The sequence below is a fragment of the Lepisma saccharinum genome, chromosome 21, assembly GCF_977018435.1.
Source record: "Lepisma saccharinum chromosome 21, izLepSacc3.1, whole genome shotgun sequence".
In the NCBI taxonomy this organism is placed as follows: Eukaryota; Metazoa; Arthropoda; class Insecta; order Zygentoma; family Lepismatidae; genus Lepisma; species Lepisma saccharinum.
Genome location: NC_139249.1, coordinates 5,418,509 through 5,445,613, shown reverse-complemented (window position 1 = coordinate 5,445,613; position 27,105 = coordinate 5,418,509). Strand labels below are relative to the sequence as shown.

Sequence of the window (27,105 nt, the reverse complement as noted above, 5' to 3'; positions counted from 1 at the left end):
AGCAATAAATATTGAAATGGAAGTTTGTATGGGATAAGGATGCATTCCACAAGCAATCCGAAACAAATCAATAAGCGGAAAATATAAACAGAATAGAAAGAGGAGAGAACTTTGTCACTACTACCCTCAATTGGAGAATTCTTGGTTTACTTCCCAGGCGACCTCCTCTTTGTTTCGTAATGTGAATTGTCTATACGTAGTATTTTTGTTTGGAAATTTAGTAGAAGATAAATTTGTATATGTTGCAGGAAGAGAAAGATGGAAGCTTGCTGTGCTGTCGAAAGGGAGGTAGACAAAGTATTGTCGAAGTTTGGCGGAATAAACGAACATGCTGATCGAGTGTTACGGGATGTCACAAATAATATCGAAGATCTAAAGAAAGAATTCGAAGCAGGTATGTGTTGCATTGAGTGTAGTCTATACTATATTGGAAAATAGAATTTAGATACATTGTAACAAACAATGTACCCGCTTGAGAATTCGGGACGCTTTTCAAAAGCTTGTCTTCGTTGGGATGTAAGATAAGATGACAGTTCAGCTTTGTTTTTAAGTGGGTATCATAGTTTACGAAATAACGTATTTTCGCATATTTGCAACAACAAGAGCTTTTTACTGGGAATAATTATTTTTTTGGTAGAACGTAATTTTCTGTACATTTAAGAAGAGGGAAATAAGTTCATGCATAATGATCAGTGTTTACTTGCTGTATTCCTGGGACCTGGGTAGATGATCAGAACATCAATATATGGGTAACACTTTACTATACCGGAGACGGATTTCTTCAAATTTACAGGAGAAAGTACTTCCGCAAATCATTTTCTGTAGCGTTGTTGATGTTCGTGAATGTAGTTTTGATCCATTTTAATTCGAATGCATGTGGTTTTCTACGAAAATCTATTTCCGACGCGCTATTGCTAGCTGCCGCCATTTGCATTCTGCACGAGAGCACAATACGCTCTCGTATTGTCTGTATATGCTAAATTGAACGAAAGGAGTGCTAATGGAACCTAACCTAACAGGCCTAACCTAACCTAGTAGGCAGGTAGAACAGCCACAGGCTGAACCTCGCCCTTTAATAAAGGAAAATTGAATTGAATTGAATTGTCCCCGTGATGGTTCGTGGGGCTATCGTGAATTTTTGGGCTAATGTCAATGGTTTTTGGGGCTACCCGTGGATGGTTTGTTGGAAATAAGGAACAACAGTAAGTACTCATTAATGTAAGAAATAGACATTATTTTCGTTAGAAATTCATTATTTCACCTAAAGAAATGTTCCGCAATGCAGAATAGTACGTTAGCAATGTAAGAAATTGCTAAATAAATCATTGATAGGTGTCTCCGGTATAGTAAAGTAGTACCGAAACTACTTACCGTAATAAGTTGCTGTAGCATTGTCGAACATCGGGAAGGTGTTTTGTGTGATGTGGGAATGTTTCATAGCTGAAATTCATGTTGTTTGTTGAAAATTAATTCTCCGATGGAGAATAGCTAGCCCTACGAACCATTGGCACGTGGATAGGTTAGTTCTGTTAGGTTAGGAAACATAGTTAAAATTTGGTGTCGTGTTAGTATCAGGATCTAGAAATTGGAAATAATTGCGAACCATTGGCACTAGCCCCACGAACCATTGGCGCGTGGTTAGGTTATTTCTGTTAGGTTAGGTTAGGAAACATAGTTAAAATTTCGTGTCGTGTTAGTATCAGGATCTAGAAATTGGAAATAATTGCGAACCATTGGCGCGTGGTTAGGTTAGTTCGTCTCAGGCAAGCGAAAAGGCCTATCAGAAAGACTTACTGGTAATGTGAAAAATTGCAATTAATTTCATCAAAACAACGTTGATACACCTTCAGGAATGTTCCGCGAAGCAGATACTTAAGTACGAATGTCAAAAATTGACGAAACGAAAAAATTTGAGGTGTCCAAAGGATAGTAAATTTTTACCGAATTGGTATGTGTGTTTCTATTTTTTAGTTTGTTTGGTAACAGTTTGATATAGGGAAAACACATTTCTTCAATTTTACAGGAGAAAGTACTTACGGAACTGAGTTTCTGTTGACTTTTGAAAGGTCGTGGAAGTGTTTTCTCCCTTCGTTTATTCGGCCGGTAAATCATGTATTTTTCGACATTAATGTCTCTCCGATGCACAAAAGCTCTTGCCTCCATTACCTTCAACTACGTGAACCAAATGTTCCGTGCATTCGATGACGTAACCCCTGGTCAGTGTTTCCAACCATGCCATTGTTTTGCCAGAACATGACAATTTTAACTATGTTTGCCTAACCTAACCTTGCCGTGCATGGTTCGTGGGGCTATTTATGAATTGTTTGTGGGGCTATCCGTGCATGGTTCGTGGGACTATTCGAATGGTTTGTGGGGCTATCCATAAATGGTGTGTGGGGCTACGCGTGCATGGTTCGTGGGGCTAATGGTTCGAGGGTTTTCGAACCTGGAAAAAAAAAAAATACAAAATCAGTAACACGAAAGTAGGAATTTTTCGGTGAAGAGTTGGAAACACTGCATACGCACTGATGATAGATAACGCTAGTCAAGATTTGCCTGCCATATTGTGTATAACACAAGTGAAAGAGGAACGAACAATAATTACTTGATATTTGGAAAATTGAAGCTATTTTCGTGAAGCGAAATCCACCTTAAAGAATGTTTCAGGTTGCATAATAGGTAAGTACGAATGTAAAAAATGATGAAATGAACGAGTGAAATGTGTTTTCCCTATATCAAACTGTTACCGATTAAACAAATCGAATGCAAGAATTTTGAATTTTAAATTCTGTTTGATAGTTTCCTTTGCAAATTTGTACAGTACACTACATCACAATAGTCAAATAGAGGGTATGTTAATGCGCCAGTAAGGTATAATTTGGTTTCTCTGGTAAAATGATCTCTCTTTCTATATAATGATCTGAGGATTGTAAGTGCTTTTGTGCACTGTGTTGAAACATGAACAGACCAGGATAAATGTTGATTGAAATTTAGACCTAAATTTTTAATCATGTGAGCATATATTATGTTTTGATTTCTGATGTTAACATTAATTGCTTAATTTTTTATTTGTTGCATAGAGTTGCGAGATCCCAGTATCGTATAAACAGATTTTTGAGGGTTAATTGTGAGCCCATTTGCAATGAACCATTTTTTAATGGCATGTAAATCTTTATTTAGATTTGCAACTTTGTTTAATATATTTGTTGGCAAGGATGATGAGTTGTGTATCGTCTGCGTAGCAATGATGTTATCTATTCCTGCTACATTTGAACAGATGCTGTGTACAGCCTTTTTTACCTCAGATTCGGACACCGGATGAAACTGAAATTCTTCCACGTCGTTGTTCAGAATATTATCAGAGAAATATTTGCACTCCTTTGCAATGAGGGCGGTGTCACGGGAAGCATTATCATGAACATTTGCGAAATGGTGATTTATTTTAGAAGGGTTACTGAGGTGAGGTGGAAGTTTGCCAGTGTTTCGTCTGCTACCTATGCTGACTGTTTTTAGGTTGTTCCACAAACTTTTTGTGTTTTTCGTCGAGGAAATGAATAGTAACCTTTTTTCTCCTGCCTCATAACGGAGGTCGTAAAATTTCGTAACCGTTTGTATTCATCCCAATGTAGAGGCAGGTTGGTTTCGTTTATATTTGCGCAGCGCCCCATCCTTCAATCTCATAAGAAGTTTAAGGTTGCTTGTTAACCATGGCGTTGGCTCCTTTGTGATTCTAGCCATCCTTATCGGGGTGTGATCACTAATCAATTTTGTGAGATTTTTCTCCAGTGACTCTATTTTAGCATCAATGTTATCGCAGAGTATAGGTTGCTTCCAATTTATATTTCCGCAATGTCGCGATTAAAATTTTCTTGGTTAAATTCTTTGAACTTTTGGTATGTTACGTACTTAGCGGTGACTCTTGCTTTGCTTTGCAGATATACACTTGTCAGGCAATGGTCTGAGGTTCCAATAGGATTACATACTTCAAAGGAAGATACGATGTCCGGATTGTCGACAATTATTAAATCCAATAAAGATTCGGTTGTTTCGGTGATTCTTTTTGGTTTATCAATTAATTGCGTTAGGTTGTAGGATTTTAAAATTTCATTGAGATATAAAGTATCTGATTTGTGTGTGCTCAGCATGTCACAATTTAGATCGCCTAGTATGATAAATTTATCTACGTGGTCATAAGTGTCCATCACAATTTCCTCAATGACAGACAAGTTGGTATACGGAACGTTCGGTGGGCGATAAATCGTGCAAATACCAAGTTTTAAAGTGTTAATGTTAAGAATGATATTCATGTATTCGACCACTGTTTCTTCTGGAGACTGAATATCAAGGACATCCGCTTGGATGGTCGAGCGGAAGAAGATGGCAATTCCCCCGCCTCTCTTGTTCGCTCTGTCATTCCGTATAACCGTGTAACCTGGAATGTTAATCTCATTTGTATCGTCTGTATTGCAAAGCCAAGTTTCGGTGATGATTATTACGTCATATGACTTTTCGCGTACCGCGTGTCTCGATTTGTCACTTTTGGGGACCAAGGACGAGACATTTGCATGAGTTATGCTAAAATGTGGCAACCCTCCCTTCCCAGCTGACTTGTCAGGTGTGGGTGTCATTGACCCAGTAAGGGGGGTTGAAGCTATTTGTGCCTTAGGCATGTGGGGGGGAGAAGGGCCAATAGAATTGAATCGAATATATTTTCAGAAGTTATTCAAGTATAGAATGTTCATGGCACTGAAAAAACTGTAATGGGAAAATGCCATTCATGAAACATCCAGTTTTGATGTTTTTCATTATTACAGTATTTTCCTCAAACCTTGGAACTATAAATCATATTGTGCGTGTTGTGGGAGGTTGCACTCACATTTCCCTTTTCCCCAGTTGAACTGGTCGTACCTACTCTCTCCCTTCACCAGACTTTATCACTCATAGTTTGTAGTCTAGTTAATATTTTCTGTACTTTCGGTACCTTTCTGGTGGAAAAATTATTTATGACTGCAGGAATTAATGGTGAAGTGATTAATTAAACAGGCTCATGAGAAACATCCATGTCTTATGTACGTCCATTGCTTAATTGTAACCACACCATTGAAGAAATCAATTTGGAGAATATTTGTACCTACTGGAATACTGATTAGTGGGCATCCTACTGTATCATAAAGCAGTAACTCACACATTGAAGGCTAGTTGCATTTGGACAAGCAGTTTGGAACCTAGCATCATCTATGCATCACATGTGTAGGAGCAGTGTATTGCTTCATATTAAAACGATTCAAAAGGTCCAAATTGAAAGGACAGCAGCTATTTTTCCATTCAACTTTGACCTTTTGACACAATAATATTAGCACCGAGGAAAATTTAATCATATTTTCATTTGGAATACCGGTATCAGTAGTGAAACTAGGCTGTCTGTCACTTGCCCAGCTTCTGCCTGAGACAAACTAAGCACGTATTCCCTTCCAATTTTGCCTTTGCATTTGTAATATACTGTATATACACAGTATATTATGTACCATTGATATTTTGGTCCTGTACATAAAAATAGTGATGCCATAGTGGTCACTTCATTACATTGCAGGGGTCCGGGTTCGATACCTTGTGGAGGCTCATAGTGGTTTGGATCCCACTTTAAACTAAGTCCAGTCCCGATTAGCCTTACTGTGCATAAAGTGGACTTGAAACACCTAATCAACAACATCATTACATTGCAATCAAGAGGTTGCAGGCTCAATACCTCAGTGGAGACACATAGTGGTTCGGATCCTATTTTAAGCTGTAGGTCCAGTCCCAATTTGCCTATCCATGCATGGACTCAAAACAAAAACTTGAACATAAAGAATGCATAAAATGAATAAATGAATATGCAACAACACTGCACCTATCGGCATATGGCAAAACGTAGAACACCAAACCACACCAAGAGGATAGTGGCAGTGACACTATTACACTTTCAGCGATGTATGACTCAGTTCACAAATGTACATGCCAAAGAAACAGTGAGCTTTACAATTGACAGAAACACTACAACACAGAAAATTCACAAAAATTGGAAAAATAGAGTGCTGATTACTAGTATTGGAAGATAGAGTATGTAGTGTTAAAATCTAATATAACACAAACATATTGAACTTGCGTAGCCAGTTTCATATTTTATTCCATTAATTTATGGGCTACAAAATTGATAACATTTCAAAATCAATAGTACAAATACACTGTGTAAACTTGAATCTCTGGTGTTTGGACATTGTAACAAGGAAGCATTCAAAATTAATCAAATGATTAACAACCTTGAAGGTGTAACAAGTGGTGTACATTCACAATCTATTAACAGAGAAGTGAGTAAGCTTAGTGAAAGTAATTTGCAAATTTATTATTTATAATTAAACCCCACATGTTTGCTGATATTTCAAATTTGAAATTGATTTCATCTCCATGTAGGCTTGTCAGACAGACTGATGTGTGATGAGGCACAAGAAAGGTTATTCACAAAGTGAATTTTAAGATCTGGGAATATTCATGAACGTGTGATATTTCATCATCTTGCTCCACATGCAACAAGATCAGTGCTCAAAATGTGTGTGTTGGCAGGGGGGCAGGGGGATGCAGAGAATGCCAGTCTTCATGTTGTTTCGTACAAGCAACCTCCCTTCCCCCAGCTAGAAAGTTCCACTTCAAGCACTGAACAAGATAATTTCTTCCACATAAACATTAAACTGAAGCAGCATACTATTTGTTTCCAAGTATTACAAACAAAATTTATGTAGTAGGCAGCAATACAAGCCTTTTAAATTTTTTAATTATATTTATTTACTTTTTTGTTGACATGATATGGTAAGCTGTTTTGTTTATCTTTCAGCTCCGCCTGACCATGAATTGACCGCTGACCAGATAACCATTTTGAGGCAGGCTGTAGTAAGGATTAGAGAAACTGTCCAACGACTTGCTACAGATCACAGAGATCTTCATAGTACTGTTTCAAAAGTTGGAAAGGCAATAGACAGGGTATGTTTAGATTTTTTTACCTTACTGGATATGAAGAGCATTATCTTTTTAAAAACTTGATATTCTGACGACCTGGAAATGAAAAGAATTGACAATCTTAATTTATTATAATATAAATAATAGGGATGGGTCGATACAAACAAAGTAGCAATATATAATTTATCGATACTTATAACCAATATTCTACCAATCTGATATGGAATTATAAATGGTCCTTGAAGAACATGAATGGTTCATTGACCTTGTTAATAAATGTGTCTCTTAAAGTGACTGCAGAAGTTGCATATTTCGACATGGATATTATCCATAAAAATTATAAGAATGGCAGAATATTGCACTAAATAATAATATATTTATAGATATATTGGATCGGTAGTCTTACCGATAAACTGTCGGCCGATACCAATAGAGTACTGATTATTCTGTCCCGTATCTAATAAATAATAAAAGTATTATTATTATTATTAATAATTATTATATTAAAATAAGGTTAAAGCAATTAACTTTGTCGTTATATTTTGTGATGTGAATGATTGCGTAACTTTGATGTATTAAAGTTGCAATTGTTGACGATAAAAATAGATAAACGACAGAACTCTTGTGTATGCTTTTATTAAATCTTTTTCTGTCATTTACAGAATTTTGTAGCTGATTTTGCATCAACAAGCAGGGAGGAAGTTTTCTCTAGTCCAGAGAAGGTTCAGTTGCTGAATCAAGTGATCTGCCAACACTTTTACAGGCAGGGAATGCTAGACATTGCAGAAGAATTGGCAAAGGTGTGTTAGTATTAAGAATTATTTTCTTTGTTAAGATGATATTGTGTCATTCGATTTCCATAGCACTGTGTTCATGATTTGTTATTTTCCTTTCCCAGTGGATATCTATGTGCATTAGAGCGCTGCAGGAAGAGGATTTTGCTCGAACAGGCAAAATGAGCAGTATATACTTCAATCCCAGTAGTACATGTATAACCGCAATTTGTCTGGGGTAGTGGGTTCTCAAATATGTATCATGAAGTGAAATTGAAACTTAAGTGAACATAGTAATCATCTGTATCGTAAAAGGGGTGGGGGTATAGCTCTGAAAAGCAACGTCAACACTCTACCACACAAGGGGCTTGCCCCGTGAAATAAGAACAACACTCACGATTAAATTTAAACACTTCAATTGACTGGTCTGGCAGGGGTGTGAGAGAGTGAAAGACAAGGATAGAGGAACGTTCGTTACCTGTAGAACTCGGAAGTGATGATCGACTACCTGGTTCGTTGATGAAACACTGATGAACTATCCTGAAATATAACTTCTTTTTGATAGTGTACTACTCATCGCTGTAACTCCGTTTGTAAAGTTCGGTAATCCGACTTGTTCACGCCATATCTTTCTTAGTTCAACTGTTTGTATAATTCCGAGGCACCGACTGTGCACGCGATAGATTTCAGATACCGACTGCGGGAAGAAATATTCTGTCTATCTATTTAAATGAAATTCGAACTTTCGGCCGTTGAGAGACCGCGTGTCTCAATAACGGTGTTTCAGCATAAAGCTGTGTTTGCATTATCTTTCCTGCGATTCCAGAAGGATTCATATCAGCGGATTTTTACATCCGCTGAAGATCGCAGGTGTCATTTCCTTGAAAGAAGCTCTCTCCAGCTTCTTTCATACTCGGGCCCTTTTTATGAAATGATTAGACTATCGGACTATGGCACCTGGGGTCCCAGATTCAAGTCATGCCTTCGGCATGATACGATATCACCTTCTTGCATTTTGTACGCACATCCCTGTTCCATATTTGATCTTCAAACGCTTTGATAAGAGTCCACCACCCATTTGTCCTCTTCAGTTCCTCATCTATTCTTCCACTTCTCTCAATTATGCTGCCTCGATATTTGAAGCTCTCCACTACCCTCAACTTGGTTCATTTCTGGCTCTGTTTGTTGTTGTTATGCACCTTGCTCTTTTCTGCACTGAATTTCATTCCTGCTATTCTGATTTCCTCATTCCAACTATCAAGCTGTCTGTGTACTTCTTCTTCCCTGTTTCACCATATTACTAAGTCATCAGCGAACAACAGGGCCTTCATCTCTTCCTCTCCTATCTTCTTCCCCACCTCTTCGTTAATTGCATACATTGTAATTTTGAAAAAAGTTGTAAAAATGTAGTGTATCTTACCAATACACCATAATATATGAAAATCAAATAGTTGATTGTGGGCTGAAACTACTAAGGTGGAGATTTTACATATATGTATGTGTCTCCGATTATTGTCACATTAAAATGATGTTCCATTGTATACGCTCGAGGGTGTGAGACCTGAACGAGAACAAGAGAGTAAAAGTGGTTTCATACAGTACTCTAGTGTGCATAACCACAGTCCAAGATAACATAAATGTACATTACCTTTCAACATGTTTTTTCTCCCACAAAGTAACAAAAGTGAAAAGAATGAAGTATTTGCTGATTATCCTGTGTTGAAATTCTGATCCCTCTAGTTAGGTTACGTTATTGTAATTTCATTATCAGTTAAATATTTAGTATGAATTTGAGCTTGCAATGCAATGAAAATAATAATTCTATTTATTTTTGACAGGAAGCTGGTCTGAAAATCGAAGAAGGCAGTAAAGAACCGTTTACTGAATTAAACAAGATCTTGGACTCTTTGAAGCAGCATAATCTGGAACCAGCTCTTGACTGGGCTCGTTCGCACAGGGATAGTCTTGTCGCTCAAGTAAGTAAGCAAGCTGCAACATTAACCGCAGTTTGTTATCATTTTGTGCATAATAATAATAGTTTTGAAGGGAAGAGGCGTGAAATAAATCCAGGTAAATTGTATTAGCTTCTCCCATGCTCGAGTTGTCAGTGGATTTTCCCTGTTTATTACTTGCATTGGGCAGGATTTTTTTGTACCAGGAATTAAATGGTAGCTGTGCAAGAAGTGTCTTCTCAAATTTGATCCAAAAAATGTGCTACAATCTACAGTCACATTCACACACATCAATTGATTATTATAAAAAGTTAAAAAGAAGAGAAAATGCTCACCAAACACTAGAAAAACTCTGGCCGTGAGCCGCATTGTCAGTGGTAGAAGAGAAAGCTGAAATGGAAGTTAGAAACCTGCAGTGTTCCTAGGTCTGGATCGAAGATGTAGAAGTACAGAAGAAACCCTGTTCTTTTCACGAGGCTCGTCAGAAATTGTGAGTGGTGGGGTGGGAGTGGTAAAGAAAGGGTGGGGATGGGGGGTTAGGGATTGGAGATGGTTTAGGCCAGAGGATGTGGCTGCACTCATGGCTGATATGTAGCTCTCCCATCTTTGCGTACTGAGGTGTAGCGAGAATGGGGTAAGAGGTGAATGATCAGGGATGCTGTGATTGTTGGTATGGTTGGTGACAGTGACGTCCGGGTTGTGGGTGGAGGAGCGGTGGTTGTTTATTCTGATGTGGATGTTTCCCCCACAGATGTGGCAGGTGAGGTGTGGCAGGTCCCTTTGGGGGTGGAGGGCAAATTTGCTGATCTGGAAGGTGTGAGAAGTGATGAGAATGGGATTATTGTAGATGTATGTAGTGTATGATTAGAATTAGGGATGGGACCGATTAATCGGTACTCTATTCGGTATCGGCCAATATAGGCATATCGGTTTATCGATAAAATTACCGATTATTTTACCAATCCGATATATTTCAATAAATATCTGATAAATTAGTGCAAAATTCTGCCATTTTGTTGTAATTTTTATGGATAATTTTCATGCTCTAATTTCTAAAAAAGTAAATGTCTAAATATGCAACTTCTCTTGCACTGCAGTCACATTGAAACAATTTATTAAGGAGGTCAATGAACCTTTCAGGTTCTTCAAGAACCACTTCTAATTTTATATCGGATTGGTAGAATATTGGTTATCGGTATTGGTAAATTTAATATACTTTATCGGTATCGGCCGAAATTTCATATCTGCCCATCCCTAATTAGAATAAAATTCATCACATGCTGTACATGACTTTATAGTTTGAAGTAGAAAATAAATTCAAAATCCACAGTATTGGGATATTTTAAAAACTGCATAGTGTAATAATGTTTGTTCATCCAAATAGAATTCCTGCCACACGTTTGGAATCCGCATTAGGAAACATGTGCATTGTTTAGGGCCACATATTCATAGTGAATAAAATATCAAGATTTTGGTGCGAAAACTAAGTACATTTCAGGATGAATAGTTGTATATAAAATGGCATTTCAGTGCTGAAATGATGAATATAACCCTAGTTTTTATTTTCTAACATTGCTTATTACACAAAATAAACATTACCCTTGTAATATCACACTTACGTAGTTATCAGAGTATTAAGTTTATTCCTGTGTAAAAGAATCCATTTTTGCTTATGAAATATCTATAGAGAAAATAATTTTTCGTGATGTGTATAACTCGCAGGATAATTCAGACCTCAGAAAGTGTCACATTGGTAAATACAAATTTGATTGTGTGCTAAAATTCTGCCACCTGTCTTTTTTCAGAACTCTTCACTGGAATTCAAATTGCATCGTTTACAGTTTATCGCCCTCATTCAACAAGGTCCATCCAAGCAGGCTGAAGCTATCCATTATGCCCGTACTTATTTCCCACAGTTTGTGCAACGTCATGACAAAGGTAGTGTACAGAGTTAGTCATTCTTCTTTGATAGGGAGTTTATCATACCGTTATGTGCCGGGAACATTCTTATTAAAAACCACACACAAAACAGCATTTATTTGTCTACGAGCAAACTTTAAAAGTGGTGTGTATCATGGTACTTTGTGTTTTTTACAAGCCTGTATATTGAGTTGAGTATTGAGTTTTTGTTTTAAGACCACTTTATGCACATACAGGCTAATCGGGACTGGACCTACAGTTTTAAGTGGTGTCGGAACCATTATGTACCTCCATCATGTATCGAACTTGGGACCCCTTGATTACAAGGCGGCGGTATTAAGCCTATATATGTATCAGTATATATTGTTTAACAGTGTAACCAGCACTGAGCCAGTACCGATGCCCAGTGCTTGTTTTTTTCTGGGAAGGAAGGTTCCAGTACTTTCAAGTTGGTTTGTTGTGCTCATCATAAGAACTACACAAAATAGTGTGGTATTTATAGTAAGGGGCTTGAGACACGATAGATAATCAAATAAAATAAACAGGTATGTGGATACGTAAGCTCGTTTCTTGTGCATCTTAATAGCGTGGTAAGTTCATAAATGATAATGCATCCATGCAGTTATATACACACATATACTTTTTTCTGTAAAATGTAATTAGTTTATTTTCACCTATGAAAAGGTGCTGGTACAGCATACCATCAGAGGAAAAAAGCACTGCCGATAACACTGCTGAGTACTTGAAAATTGTAATTACCTAAAGTACAGTATTTACTCATGTATAATGTGCACTTTTTTCCAAAATTTTTGCTCCCCAAAACGTTGGTGTGTATTGTGCACAGAATAATTCAGACAGCCAACATGAAACTGTACGGGGGCATTCCATGATTTTGTGACGCTTGCATTCATTTTTCATGTTTACGGAACCCTATCATGTTACATATATGTTGTGACTGTTCTCTACAGCTCGAATGTATTTTACTTCTTATGTTCATTTGTAAATGTACAATTATAATTATCATCTAGTTTTAACTTCAAATGTTAATGTTCAAGTTGCTGTTTAATAACAGTTGTTAACAGCAGTGCTGTTCTGAGAATTCGAGCTTGCACCCCCCATCAAATGGGATGCGTGTCAGTGGTATTTGATTGGCGAGAAATAATAGAAAATAACTTCCTGAGCACTACGAATTCATAACATAATTTTTATATAGTTTTCTACTATTATAGAATAAATACAGCCATTAAAGAGTGAAAGCTCTGGGATACTAAACAGTGGAGGGAGAGGGGGGGAAGTGGCGAGGGTTGGCGACTTACTGTTTACACAAGACGATATCCTCCTCTTGGTTCACATAGGAACAGCTTTACATCCTACAACTACGAGGGAGAATCAAATGAAAACCGCAATTATTTTTTCCCACTATTTTAATGCAGGGATAATGTTTGATTGTACATTATTTTTCTATATAGTCCCCTCCCAGTTCAATGCACTTACGCCATCGGATAGGTAGTGCTTCGATACCACGTGGGAAAAATTATTTCGGTTGACTGTGTAGCCACTCGTGTACCGTCGATTGGACGTCTTCATCAGACTTGAACCTCTGCCCTCGAAGGTGCTCCTTTAATGGACCAAAGATGTGGAAATCAGATGGTGCCAAATCTGGTGAGTATGGCAGATGTGGTAGGCACTTGAAGCGTAGGTCATCGATGGTTTTCATGGTTGCACGAGCAGAATGAGGATGGGCATTATCATGTTTAAGCAAAACACCTGCACTCAGCAATCCCCCGTATCGCTGACTTCAAATGGTTCTTGAGAAGGTCGATGTATGTGGCACTAGTCACTGTCATACGTGGGGGCATGTAGTGTTCCAGAATAGGACCTTTCTTATCCCAGAATAGAGTTAACATGAATTTCCCTGCAGAGGGCTGGCTGCGAAACTTCTTTGGTTTCGGCGAAGACGAATGTCGCCATTATTTGCTTGCACGTTGTCTCCAGTTGAAAATGGTGCACCCAACTTTCATCCCTGGTGACAAAGTGAGCTAGAAAATCCTCTCTCCTCTTCATAACACTTCATCAGCTCTTGACCTGCATCAACCCGACAGACTTTCAGCTCCTGCGTCAGCTGTCGAGGAACTCACCTGGCGGAAATTTTTCTGTAGCGGAGTTCGTCATGCACTATGTGTTGTACTGAACCGAAGCTCATATTCAGCAAGGAAGCCATTTCAGCCAGGGTGACAAGCCGGTTTTCCTGAATAAGCCGATCTGCTGCTGCTATGGACTCCTCTGTCACAACTCGCTGAGCCTGACCCGGGCTGGGAGCATCAATCAATAAAGTCGTACCTTCTGCGATTTTCGTGCACCAATCGTAGACTTGCTGCTGTGACATACTTCGTCTGCATTCTCCGATGAATATCAACCGGTTTCACACCTTCACTCCATAAAAATCGAATAAGTCCACGCTGTTCCTGCTTGGTGCAACTGCATAGTGGTGCCACCATCTTGAATCAGCTGTTACTCACATCCAACCCCACCTACCGGCACTGCTTCGTACTACCAGCTCGGAAAGACGTCAAGGACTGTGTCTGCAAATTTGCAAATGCCTAGTTAAAAAAAAAAGATTTTTAATGGCACTTTTGCGCTTTTGATTGTCCCTTGTAAAAAAGCCATTTCTTGAACCTGAATTGTACTGCGCATTATATATGAGATATAATTGTTTGTCTCTTTTCCTCATCAAAAACCAGGATGCACATTATACACTCGTAAATATGGTAGTTCAGAATATCTATAAATTGTAACAAGAGTTTTGCATTAAAGTATTCATAATTTCACATGAGATAATCATCCATTTCTCTGCACAATATTGTTGCCAAAATATTGAACATTGTGCATTTTGAAAAATTTCTGGCATATAGGCATATTTCGACTCCGGAGAAGTATCTGTAACTGAATTCCAACAGATCGGTATTTGCTCATCCTTTTATTGATACTGAGAACATAGATTAAAAGAAAGTAAACATTATTCATAGGTTGTATAAAATGTTTGCAGTTTTATATCTGATCAAATGGTAATGGTTATCAATATTTATAAAGTTGGTTTAGCGTTTAATTGTTAAAATTTCATGTAGTACCCACATGTAATGTAATATTTTTTTATTTCAGAGATACAGAATCTGATGGGTACCTTTCTATACCTTCCCCAAGGTATAGCATCTTCTCCATATAATCATTTACTGGATCCTAATTTATGGGTAGAGATCTATGATGTCTTTACTCGAGATGCCTGCGCACTTCTAGGCCTCAGTGTAGATAGTCCATTGTCTGTTTGGTGAGTAAAATTTTCCTCCTGCATCACTTTCCTATCTATCTGGGTTCATTGCTATGATGAGGATGAATTGATAACCAGTACACATCAATGCCATCAGGATTTAAACTATACTCTGTCCCATTCTTTTTTTGAGCAAGCGAACGAAAACAAATCTCTGTGCAAGTAGTGACTGGAGACGGCTCCACCAATGACGACGTGAGGGAATGGTATTCCGTGGAGGGGGGGAAGCGACTGCAGTTACCAGCCTTGAGCAGCGTGTACTGCTTTGCTCTGGCCACGCACAGCCTCGCTCCAGCGATAGCTGGGACAGAGTATAGGGCTGATTCAATATCGATACCCATGTATCATTATTGGTTGGATTTTATGTATTGATACTATCTGATAATTTTTTCTGGCATTTTGATCTTTCATGATGGGGTTTGCCAAAATGACTTGCTTCACTTTTGGGGAGTCTAATTATTCTGAAAGTACAATGTAGTTTCTAATTACTTTGTACCCATATTGTGTGGGGGAAAAACTGTATTTTGTGATTATACAACCTCTGACAATAAAGTTCAGTGAATGATCCCGAATATCGAAAGTAGACGAATTCTTATTGAAACCTACCTTACTGTCCTTCGAAGTAGTCCCCTCCCATGCATATGCACCATTGAGAACGGCTGTACATGTCCTGGAAACTTTTAGAAAAGTCTTCTTTCGGGATGGTGTTCAAGACCCTCGTCACGTTCCGTTGGATGTCCGGAATATCCTCAAATCTCTGACCTTTCAAAGCGATTTTGAGGCGTGGGAAGAGAAAGAAATCTGGAGGATTCAGATCCAAATTTCTTGCAATGCATTACTACAGAGGATGAGAGCTGGTGTGTGAGGTACGACCCTGAAACGAAATGCCAAAGCATGGAATGGCGTTCTCCTGCATCTCCCCGTCGGAAGAAGGCCAATGCGGAAAAATTGTTGTTCCCTCTGGCAGGAATTCCTTGTGGATCATGCCATCACTGTCAAAGAAAGTGATAAGCATCGTCTTGATGCGTGATTTTTACGCCTTGACCTTCTTCCGATGGGGTGCTGCAGGAGAATGCCATTCCATGCTTTGGCATTTCGTTTCAGGGTCGTACCTAACACACCAGCTCTCATCCTCTGTAGTAATGCATTGCAAGAAATTTGGATCTGAATCCTCCAGATTTCTTTCTCTTCCCACGCCTCAAAATCGCTTTGAAAGGTCAGAGATTTGAGGATATTCCGGACATCCAACGGAACGTGACGAGGGTCTTGAACACCATCCCGAAAGAAGACTTTTCTAAAAGTTTCCAGGACATGTACAGCCGTTCTCAAGGGTGCATAGCCATGGGAGGGGACTACTTCGAAGGACAGTAAGGTAGGTTTCATTAAGAATTCGTCTACTTTCGATATTCGGGATCATTCACTGAACTTTATTGTCAGAGGTTGTATAAGAGGTATTTTAATATTCTGATGTGCTTTTTGGATATTTTGAATTAAAGCTGATAGATTGATGCTTGGAATTCAATACTTATTTTAAACAATTTTTCATTATTAGTTTTCAAGTATTGGTATGGGTAAGGTTCAGCCCTAATTTAAAGCCAAGCCCCTGATGTATTGGTGATGCTGCAGTGCAGACAGTGGTGTTCCCAGGGGTAAGGTCATATCCCCCTGTGGCCCAGTTTTCTTTAAAAAAAAAACCATCCAAGGAAGGAATAGATGGCAAAATGAGGAGTCGCTACTAAAAAAGTATATGTAACTCTCCCCCCATGTCACCGAGTGCATATGCCAGCAAGTAAAATTTTGGATTGAGTGTTTAGTTGATTACATAATTACATACTAGTCTACAAATGTTGACTTTTTTTTTTTTTTTTTTTTTTTTTAATTTTGCCACATGTGAGGATGTGTAACCACGCGTGTTTCATAATGTAATAGTAACATCAAACACATTAAAACTGATGTATTATAATATTGTAATGTGTTTTATTTACAGTATAAATGCAGGATGCACAGCCCTTCCAGCCCTCCTAAATATTAAGCAGGTGATGCAACAGAGACAAGTAACTGGAATTTGGAATGGAAAGGATGAACTGCCGGTGAGTATGTTTCAGGTATGAAAATTCCAATTATTTTTCTTAGAAAATAGATACCGTCGCACCACAATGCCAAAACCATGAATGTGCAAATTTTGACTTTTTCATCTAGTGTTGATAGATTCCTATGCTAACCTAATAAGAAGCGACACCATCTATGCTGGGCCTTTAATATTAATATCCTTTTATTTGAAAAGTAAGATTAGCAGTTTCTTAGTTTTGGCATTGGTGCGACGCTGTAGCAAGTATGGTTATTTTAGTTGTTCAGATTGTCGACTTGATGCATTTATAGCTTTATCTTCATTTTAATATGCAAATGGTTGATACTAACATTATAGGGCCTCCCCTATGGTGCGGTGATAGCGTCGTCGCATTGTAATCAAGGGGTCCTGGGTTCGATACCCGTTGGAGGCACATAGTGCTTCGGATCCCACTTTAAACCGTAGTCCCGATTAGCGTGTATAAAGTGGACTTAAAACACCAACTCAATAAATAACAATACTAACGTTATAAAAATGATTTGGTTGTGACGGAAAATTCTTCTTGTTGACTGTTTTCTGTAATATTTAATCATTGGAGTAAAGTCAAGAAAGGAGATGGGTGGATTTAGCTGCTTTACATACATGCAAACTCGGTGGCATATCACGTTAAAGTGTTCAACTTTTGAAATAGTTAACTAGGAAATATGAAACAACAGACACTGAAGACAACTGAAAATATTCGCATCAACAGGTGTTGGTAAAAGATGATGTAAACAGACTCCAAGGTTGCCAGGTTAAAAGCAAGGGTAAAATTGGTACAAAATAAGATGGTTCTCTAGCCAGGCATGGGAGAGAGGAGGATGAAATTTAGGTTGGGAAAGTTACGGAGTGTAAACCCTCTTCCAGTGTTTTTGTATTGAGATGTTATGAATTAGGGTAATGGGTACTGTTTGACCAGCGATCAGAGAGCTCCAGTTGGCAAAGTGCCAAGAAAAAGGGGAAGTTCGTGAGAGGTAGGCAGGCGGGAGAATGCAGTTCGGGGTTGCACGTTGAACAGTGTTACCAATCTGCGAGGATGCTTATCCACCAGAACATAAGTATCGAAAACTGAGGGACATGCACAGAAGTAAAGGATTGTGACAAGGACTTGTTTTGTATTACAATCATGTCGTTTGTCCTTCTTACAATTTAAAATAGAAGGATAGTAGGGTAAAGAATTGCAGTTTCACTTATACAAGGTATTTTTTTCCAGTGGGGCAAACAAGGCACATTTTCTCCAAAAATAGTGCAGTTCCATAAAAAAACATTGCTTAAATTTGAATTTCTGGTGATCATGCAATAATTAACACACATTATTGTGGCTAAAATGAAATTATATGTGTGAAATACATAATTTTTGGTTGACTTTCATTTTTCTTGTCCCCCCTCCCCCCCCCCCCCCCCCCCCCCTTCCAGACCCCCATGGTGGTGGCCCGAAACCAGATACGGGTCCGGTCGGCTTCCTGTGAGGTTGGGTCAAAGATGTCGAACTTGCGCTACGTTCAAGACCAGCATTTGCAAAGACGCCTCTCCACGGCCAGAGCACTTCCAATAACTTGTGTCAATATTCTCCGGTTGGCAACATTGCTTTCTTTCCCCACGTGACACTCGCGCTGCTCGCGTTTCAGAGAAACACCTCCGCAAACTCCCCCAATTTACGACTGGACTCGGCTACTTCGGTCATGCGCAGAAAACTCGAGAGCTCTCGGATCGCTGGTCAAACAGTAATGGGTGGTTGACCACTATCCGGAACAGTCATTGAAGGTGGTATTGTGACTTGGCATGGACAGTGACTGTGAAATCCATTGGTGTGACTTCCCTCACTCGCACAGCAGCTGCTCCATTGAATTCTACCTTCACAACAGACCTAAACTCCAGAATCCCAGTCCCAATTTCCTGACCCACCTGCAACAATTTCACCTTTGCAGATAAACATTAGCTCGGGATCTCTGGTACAGGCATGGGCACAAGAATGGCTCATTGCATACAAACCTCTCCATAGGCAAACTTGAACAGGAGTATCTGTTCCTTCATCACTCATCCTCATTGTCGCAAGTAGCCAAAAGAGCGATGCTAAATAACAGAAATCAAATCAAATGAACAGAGTAGGAGACCTGCATTTCAGGCATAACAGTCATGTTTACCGAAACTGTGGTATAAAGGTTGCATCTGTTCATTTTGAAATAGTGCTTTGCCTACACTATTAATAAATACATATGGATAAATGTACTTTGTTTTTATTTGCAATGCTAGACATTATTGTAACACCATTGAAAAGAGGTTGCAAATATGATTTTCTTAGGTGATGCAGTTTCCAAGTGTAGTCGTAATATGCAGGAAAATCGAGAGAGAACTTTCCAATCTGTGGTATTCTCAGTTACCAATCCAAGTGCCCATGCACCATTACTGCTATAGGTGCAGTGTGAAAAGTATGAGTCGTGACAGTCATCACAAACACTCAAAACTTGAGTTATATTAAAAAAAGCTAGGAATGGGCCGATATACTACCGATATAAAATTTACCAATACTGATAACCAATATTCTACTGATCCAATATAAAATTAGAAATGGTCCTTGAAGAACCTGAAAGATTCATTGACCTTAATAAATGTGTGTTACAAGGTGACTGCAGTGAAAAAGAAATTGGATATTTAGACATTTACTTTTTTAGAAAGTAGGGCATGGAGATTATCCATAAAAATTTCAACAAAATGGCATAATTTTGCACTAAATTATCAGATCTTTATAGATATATTGGATCGGTAATTGTACCGATTAATCATTCCCATCCCTAAAAAAAACTAAACACACGCAAATCAAATACTGATCTGAATCTTGCAGTCAACTTCCATGGCACAATGGTTATCACAGTATCCTATGACACCAGGGGTGCCAGATTCGAATCCCAGCCTGGGCATGGGCATTCTTTGCAAGTGTCCCTTCATCATATACCATCAATCGTCACCATTAGCCAAAAGTGGTCAAGAAATGACCTCAATCTAGGTGTGCCTTGTGTCGTCAAACAGTGCCTTGTTCTGAAACATTTCAACACTTTAAAATTAAAAAGCACTGTGGGGTGTAAGGGGTGATTCTTTCGGAATGCACCCAGATGTCAACCTTGCTTCTACATACTACACCATGTATTGCATTTTGCAGACTTGCAAGGCTCGAGCACTTGGACCTGCAGCCAGCATAATCCTGTGTAGGACTTGTGTTGTGTCGGCCATGTGTGTTTGTGATTGTTCCTTCATCCATCTTCGCAATTAGCCGAAAGTGGCAGAAATGTGAAGTAAAATAAATCAATTAAAAAGCACTGTTGTGGAACATGCGCCAATTTTGTGATTGTTAGACTTAATTTTAATCCACATAATTTGCTAAGTTCCATGCTATGAATATTACGTTTTCTTCCTTTCAGATTGAAATAGACCTGGGTAAGGAGAACAGGTACCACTCTGTATTTGCGTGCCCAATTCTCAGACAACAAAGCACCGAATCTAACCCACCTATGAGACTGGTTTGTGGACATGTGATTTCAAGAGATGCACTCAACAAGCTTAGCAATGGCAACAAGTAAGTGACTGATAGTATAACATTTATTTCCAAAATTATGAATAGGATGGTTAGAAATTAAGTGTGATGAAAATTTAGGCAAGGTGAAATTATTATGTAGCCTCCTTCTGAGCATAGGTGTTGCTTTGTGAATGTCATTTCATCTAATCATCATTCATTCATTGTTTTCTGCCCAGGAGCAGGTCTTTCCTTGCAACCTCCATGCTGTTCGATCTTGAACCTTTCGCTTTGTAGCAGCTAAGGACCCATTTATTTTGACATCATCAATCATTTCGTATCTTCTTCTTCACCTCGACCACCCCTTCAATAGCATCCCTTAGGATACGAGGGCCACTATTTATATTTTGAGCCTTGGCAACACTGATTGAAGTTAGGCGCGATTTGACGTTTGCACGGAATCGTCTGGCATTATGGACCATAACGTACTTCAAATGTTTTGTCAATAGCTTGATTTATGTTGTTTATGTTGCCTTGGAGATTGCGCGACAACAATAAAATGGAATTAACTCGTGAACATTTTCGTGCGATGATTTTTTACGATTTTCGACGTGGATTATCAAGACAAGAGTGCATCGATCAACTTACTTCCACATTTGGCGATGAAGTCCCATCCTTTGCCACTGTGAAACGCTGGTATAACGAATTTAATCGTGGCCGCCATTCGCTCACCGACGAGATTCGCGAAGGTCGTCCAAAATCAGTTGTTGTTCAAGAAAACATTGATGCTGTGCAAAACCTAATACTGCAAGATCGTCATGTGACATACTGTGAGATTGAGGCAACCATAGGCATTAGTTCCACCAGCATATATAAAATATTACATGGATCATTTAGCTGTGAGAAAGGTATGTTCTCGTTGGATCCCACACAATTTGACAAAAAACTCAAAAAGACGCTTGCGTCAATTGGTGCAAATAAATACAATCGTGGTGCTTCAAAAGACGTTTATAAGATTGTAACAGGTGACGAATCATGGATATATGCATATGAGCCGGAACGTAAACAGCGGTCGACTGTATGGGTGTTTCAAGATGAACCCAATCCAACAAAAGTTGTTCGCGCTCGAAGCACATCGAAACAAATGGTCGCCTGTTGTTTTTTTTCGGGAAAACTGGTCATGTGGCAACTGTGCCTTTAGAGGAACGTAGAATGGTCAACTCTGAATGGTACACAACAATTTGTTTGCCAGAGGTCTTCGGTCAAATAAGGAAAACAAACAAACGCCGTCGGATCATTCCTCATCAAGACAATGCCAGCTGTCACACATCTCGTCTAACAACCGACTTTATGAACAGTCAAAAAATCGAATTGATGGGTCATCCGCCGTACAGTCCTGATTTGGCACCCAATGACTTCTTCTTGTTCCCGAATGTCAAGAATAAATTGCGTGGCGGAAGATGCCGTTGATGCGTTCAAAAACTATATTATGGAGGTGTCTCAAGAAGATTGGAAAAACTGCTTTGACAAATGGTTCGAACAAATGCAAAAGTGTATTGACCATAAAGGAGAATACTTCGAAAAACAATAAAGCAGTTTTCAATGCCAAATTCCTGTATTTTCATTGTTAGGCTCAAAATATAAATAGTGACCCTCGTACAGTTTCTTCTCATCTAGTGACCCAACCAATTTCTTTTTCTCTTCACAATTATCTCAGCATTTTCCCTTACTTTTTCTAGCATTGTTTCATTTCTCACTTTTTCTATCCGTTTCATCTGTTCCATTCGTCTCCATAGCCACATTTATAGAGCTTCCAAAAGCTTTTTCGCACTTGTTCTCAGTGTCCATGTTTCCGCACCATATAGATCTAAAGTGTAAATCACCAACCCCGAGACTTTCTATAAACAAACCGTCTCACTGATTCGATGTATCACTCCTTCCCACACGCATAGAACTCGCCATGTTGAAAGTGGTACTACTTCCTTGCTGTTCAAATGATTATTTTTAGAAACCAATGTTATAAAATATCATTATGTACACAAATGTATAAGCTCATTGAAAGTTACAATGCATATTCCTACAAAATATTCATACTTATCTTGCCTTGCCATGTCATCAAGTTATTTTACAAAGTGCACTATATTTGGCACAACAAAAATCGTTATTAGGATGCTTGTCAAACTTTCCAACCGCAATAAATTTACGAACTTCTTTTGTCTTGTTTTGATCATCATCAATATATTTATTGGACTTACAGCATTGCATATGGCTGTTTATGCCCATTTTATATTTACATAAAATCTACAAACAAATTTCAAATACACTCCTATCTATATCAAACTTTAGAAATATACATTACCATGTCATTTTGTCTAAAAAATGCAAGTAAAATATATTCAATTCGCATGCAAGAAGCCAAATTTATGGGAAATGATTACTGGTGCAAGGAGTTAAATATAAAGGTGAAGCAATAAGTACAAAAGAAAGAGCATTGGGTTTAAAGTGAGACATGATTTGTGGCAGCATATACCATACTACAAATTGGCCGTTGTTTTACCTTACGTAATGAATCCTGTAACAATGCTGGATTTTCATGTAGATTATTTTACTTGTATGAGTTTGCAATGCTTTCTACATGCACGTGGTTTTGTTTACAGAAGTCTCAGGGTTGGTGATTTGAACTTTACACTCCATACAAAGCTTTTCATTAGACTTTTCATCAGTTCTTTGTTCATAGATCCACAGAAAATATTTTTTGTTCTATGGAAGGCTTCCTTTGCCATTGCTACGCTCACTTTATTTCTTGACTGCATTTCATATCACCAATTATGATGCATCTGTCTACTTGTTCGATTCTTTCACCTCTTGAGGCTCACTTTTGCCTTTCTTAGTATTCTTCCGATCTAATCATCATTCATCCTAATTGTCACCATTAGACAGAAGCAGCAGAAAAGTAATGTAAATTAAAATACATATGTGAATGAGATAAGATGTTTCACGTTTTAAAAAAATGAGAAATGTGGTTTGATTGTGTGATCTTTGTGAGTACCCTCCAATACTGATAGATGGAAGGTCAGTTTTGAAGAAAACTATATTTGTAAATGATGGCAATGAGTCACTGAAATCAAAAGCTGAATAAAAATTATATTCTTTAAAAATTAGAAATGGATCTCAAGATTTTCTTCAAACATAATGCTCAGGGATTTTAAATCCTCTGCTAGTGTTGAAGAAAAGCTTATTTTCAAATGAAGCAGAATATATTGAGGCTTCATCGCAGTGGAACACATTCAGTGTAAGATTGTCAGTTATGTATAAATTTTGAAAACAGATTTCACTGCCTTTTAGCAACTTCTTCAAGCTTGTTGCAAACGTAGTAGTTCTTCCTTGGTCACAATGGGAATTTTGACACTGCCCTTGAAAAAGCTGCCAGAAAGATGGTGAAATTGATCGAACAGTATTTGTTTTTGTGTGTATAATTATGTATAACTAATTGATTGTATTGGCATTTCATATTTGTTTTTGGATGAGTGTGTTCTGGCCAGAATCACATTTCTAATTAGGTTTTGCTATTTTAAATTGTAAAAAGTTGTGTGTATCCTTGGATTTCTTCCATGGTTCTTACGAGTGTAGTTTGAAAGAGCCAGTAGGATTTGAACTTCCAGACCTCCCCTCGCAGTGAGGGAGTATAAATATGGCCTGTCTGACGGAGGAGAAGGACAGTGTGTGTGAAACTGATAGCTGGAGGGAGAGTGATCTTTCGGACTTCAGCAGCCTCCCATCGGTCACAAAGCATCCCGTGGCGGTTCCGCCGAGTCTAGCTTCCATGTTTGCGGTTCCGCGTGGGCTCACATTAGAGGGACAATGTAAATAATGTAAAATAGAGAACTTAATGGAGCCTTGATTGTAAATAAATTATAAAGCCCATTACTGCGATTTTCAGCAATTACCCTGCATGGTAATTTCAGTGTGATCTTGCCTGTCAAATTGATCCTTTGGTTCCGAGCGCTCTAGTGAGGAATGGGATGGGAACCCAGGACTAATGAGCCAATGTAGTTGTTTTTTTTCCTGCCAGAAGTGACGTAGTAAGGGTGGCATGTTGTGGAACAATGTTTGAAACTTTATGAGTAAAGTGGAACCTCGATTTTACGTTTTTTAGGGGACCAAGCTGGAAAAACTTAAAATGCTTGAAAATGTAAAATGAAGGAAAATTTTAAAACATTTTGCTATGTTGAGACCATCAAGGTTGAATGTATAATGTGGGAAAATGTAAAATGCAGGATCATAAAATTGATGTTCCGCTGCAATCAGTTAAGTGTTATCTTCCTCCACACACCTACTGAACAGATACCATTTAGAGTTAAATAAGTTGCATAGATGCCAACTCCATGGAGCTGTCGATGTGGGGGCAGAGCCCCCCAAATAATTTTGCTTTAGAGAATCTAATGTATTATTTTGCTTCTCTTGTAAAGTTTACTCTGAATTGTGCCACATGAACTTTAAATACACATTTGAAATGTTCTATACCATCAACTTGGGGGGGGGGGGGGGGCTGAGACTGTTAAACCATCAAATTTTGGGGGCTATGACCAGAGACAGCAAAACACATGACTTATTACTATATACTAAGTATATAATTATGAGTATTGTTAACATTTTTACTAAAAAGTTTCAAAAGAAGATGTGCATGAACTAGGAGAGTGGATGGGACGTTCGGGCTACAAATGGCTCTCACATGACATTCAGAACGAGATCATTGATATATTAGGGAGATCTGTCTTGCGCTCCGTGGTAGCAGATATTAAAAGTCGGGAATATTTTGCTATTTTGGTTGACGAAACTTGACATATCCATCCGTGAACAATTGACATTTTGCATTCGAACTGTAAATGAAAAGTTTAATATTTTTAAGGAATTCATGGGCATTTACGAGATTCCGAACACTGAGGCCAAAACTTAAAAAGGGAGGGAGTGAGTCATTCATTAATTTATTTCAGTGATCAGAGGCCCCCTCCCCCAATAATTTTGACAAGTCGGCACCCCTGTGTTACCTCTTACAGTATCAAGCTTTAAATAGTTTAAAGGTGTGGTATTTTAATAAATGTCATCTTCTGATATTTGTATTTTTACAGCCTTCAATCAATTGGATCCAGGTTAAAAATGTTAACAATATGTGTAACATCATGATTAGAGCAGGACTGATACTTGGAACCAATACCAATAATCTCAGCAGTTGTCACAGATACTGATGCTTGAAAATTGTAACAATTAAAAGTTGTTGAAAATAAATGTTAGTGTGTAAATATTGCATTCCAATTACAAGCATTAATTTATCAGTTTTGCTTCAAAATATTCAAGAATTCATCAGAATAATGCAATACCTCCTATGTAATCATCAAATATGGTTTTTGCACACAATATTGGTGACGAATAAATGGAAACTTATGCACAATTTTCAGGATAATTAGATTTTGCAAAAATGTTGAGTGGCATGTTTTACATACCCGGCAAAAAAAAGAAAAATGTCAGAAAAGTATCGGTGATTAAAATCCAAATCTGTTATCAGGGGCCTCCCTGATGGCATGGCATAGTGGCAACATTGTCACCTTGTAATCAAGAGGTCCCAGGTTTGATACCCAGTGGATGCACATAGATCCAGCCCCTGATAGCATATCTGTACAGTCAGTGCATAAACGTGGGACTCAAAACCCACCTCAATCAACCAACCAACCACTGGTATCTGATGTGATACCAATATATCGGTATCGGCTCAGCCCTAATTATGATTCTTTGGTTTATATTGACTGTGATTTGCTGAAGAATTAAATAAATTAATGCACTTTTCTTTTCATCCAGGTTGAAGTGCCCATATTGCCCAGTAGAACAAAACCCATCTGATGCAAGGCACATCTATTTCTAAAGAAGAAACTGCTGCAGCTCATTGTGAAGATTTGTAAACGGTCATTAACACGTAGTGCTCATTTCGATTTTTTTTACTGAAGGAGATGACTGACAACGCACTGAATGGGAAGCGATCCCTTGTCTAACAATGGAGTGCTTTGGGCGGTGATCTGAATATTTTGCTGTGTTCACTGTCCTGCTGCTTTTTGGGAAAGACGTAAGGAACAAGCTAGTTTCGTCTCAGGAAGAGGAATCCTGTGTGCAATTTTATGTTTAACTAGTGTCAATCTATACTAGTAACTCTTCCTTATCTTATAATAAACTGTAACTTTTGTAATGATAACAGTAATGTATCAACATTAGTGCATCTGAAGGTGGGTGTTATAAAAAAAGTTAGAAGGGAAGGTTTGAAGCAAATATGTATTTTTTTTTTTTGTGATGTTCTAACTTAAATGTAAACTTTGTAGCATGAATTGAAGCCATTGTTTTACATTTTAAGATGCTTTTATAGTGTGCAAGTTGTTTGTGAGTTAAAAAAAATGTGATCTCACGTTTCAAAAACAAATGAATTTTTACATCAAGTTGTAAACTTGTAATTCTTGTCTTGTAAATAAAAATAACTGAACCATGTA

General features: G+C 38.2%; 1 protein-coding gene across 2 annotated transcripts; it reads left to right on the top strand.

Moving 5' to 3' along the window:
- The first annotated feature begins 60 nt into the window (after positions 1 to 60).
- On the top strand, positions 61 to 27,105 carry Sou (required for meiotic nuclear division 5 protein souji). Of its 2 annotated transcripts, none has more exons than XM_083143284.1 (9): positions 61 to 394; positions 6,869 to 7,014; positions 7,653 to 7,790; positions 9,602 to 9,739; positions 11,521 to 11,653; positions 14,795 to 14,960; positions 16,948 to 17,050; positions 20,484 to 20,638; positions 26,429 to 27,105. In XM_083143284.1, the coding sequence occupies exons 1-9, from the start codon at positions 259 to 261 to the stop codon at positions 26,490 to 26,492; spliced, it is 1,179 nt and encodes a 392-aa protein (XP_082999410.1). In that variant the 5' UTR covers positions 61 to 258; the 3' UTR covers positions 26,493 to 27,105. The 2 variants fall into 2 exon arrangements, with proteins under 2 accessions (XP_082999410.1, XP_082999409.1); XM_083143283.1 differs by having other exon boundaries at positions 63 to 394; positions 16,948 to 17,065.

What these genes read in the sequence shown, in the direction of transcription:
- Sou (XM_083143283.1), top strand. Translation starts at nt 259, where the DNA reads ATGGAAGCTTGCTGTGCTGTCGAAAGGGAGGTAGACAAAGTATTGTCG. An exon ending in AAAGAAAGAATTCGAAGCAG is followed by an intron (nt 395 to 6,868) that starts GTATGTGTTGCA and finishes TTTATCTTTCAG; the next exon opens with CTCCGCCTGACCATGAATTG. An exon ending in TTGCAGAAGAATTGGCAAAG is followed by an intron (nt 7,791 to 9,601) that starts GTGTGTTAGTAT and finishes TATTTTTGACAG; the next exon opens with GAAGCTGGTCTGAAAATCGA.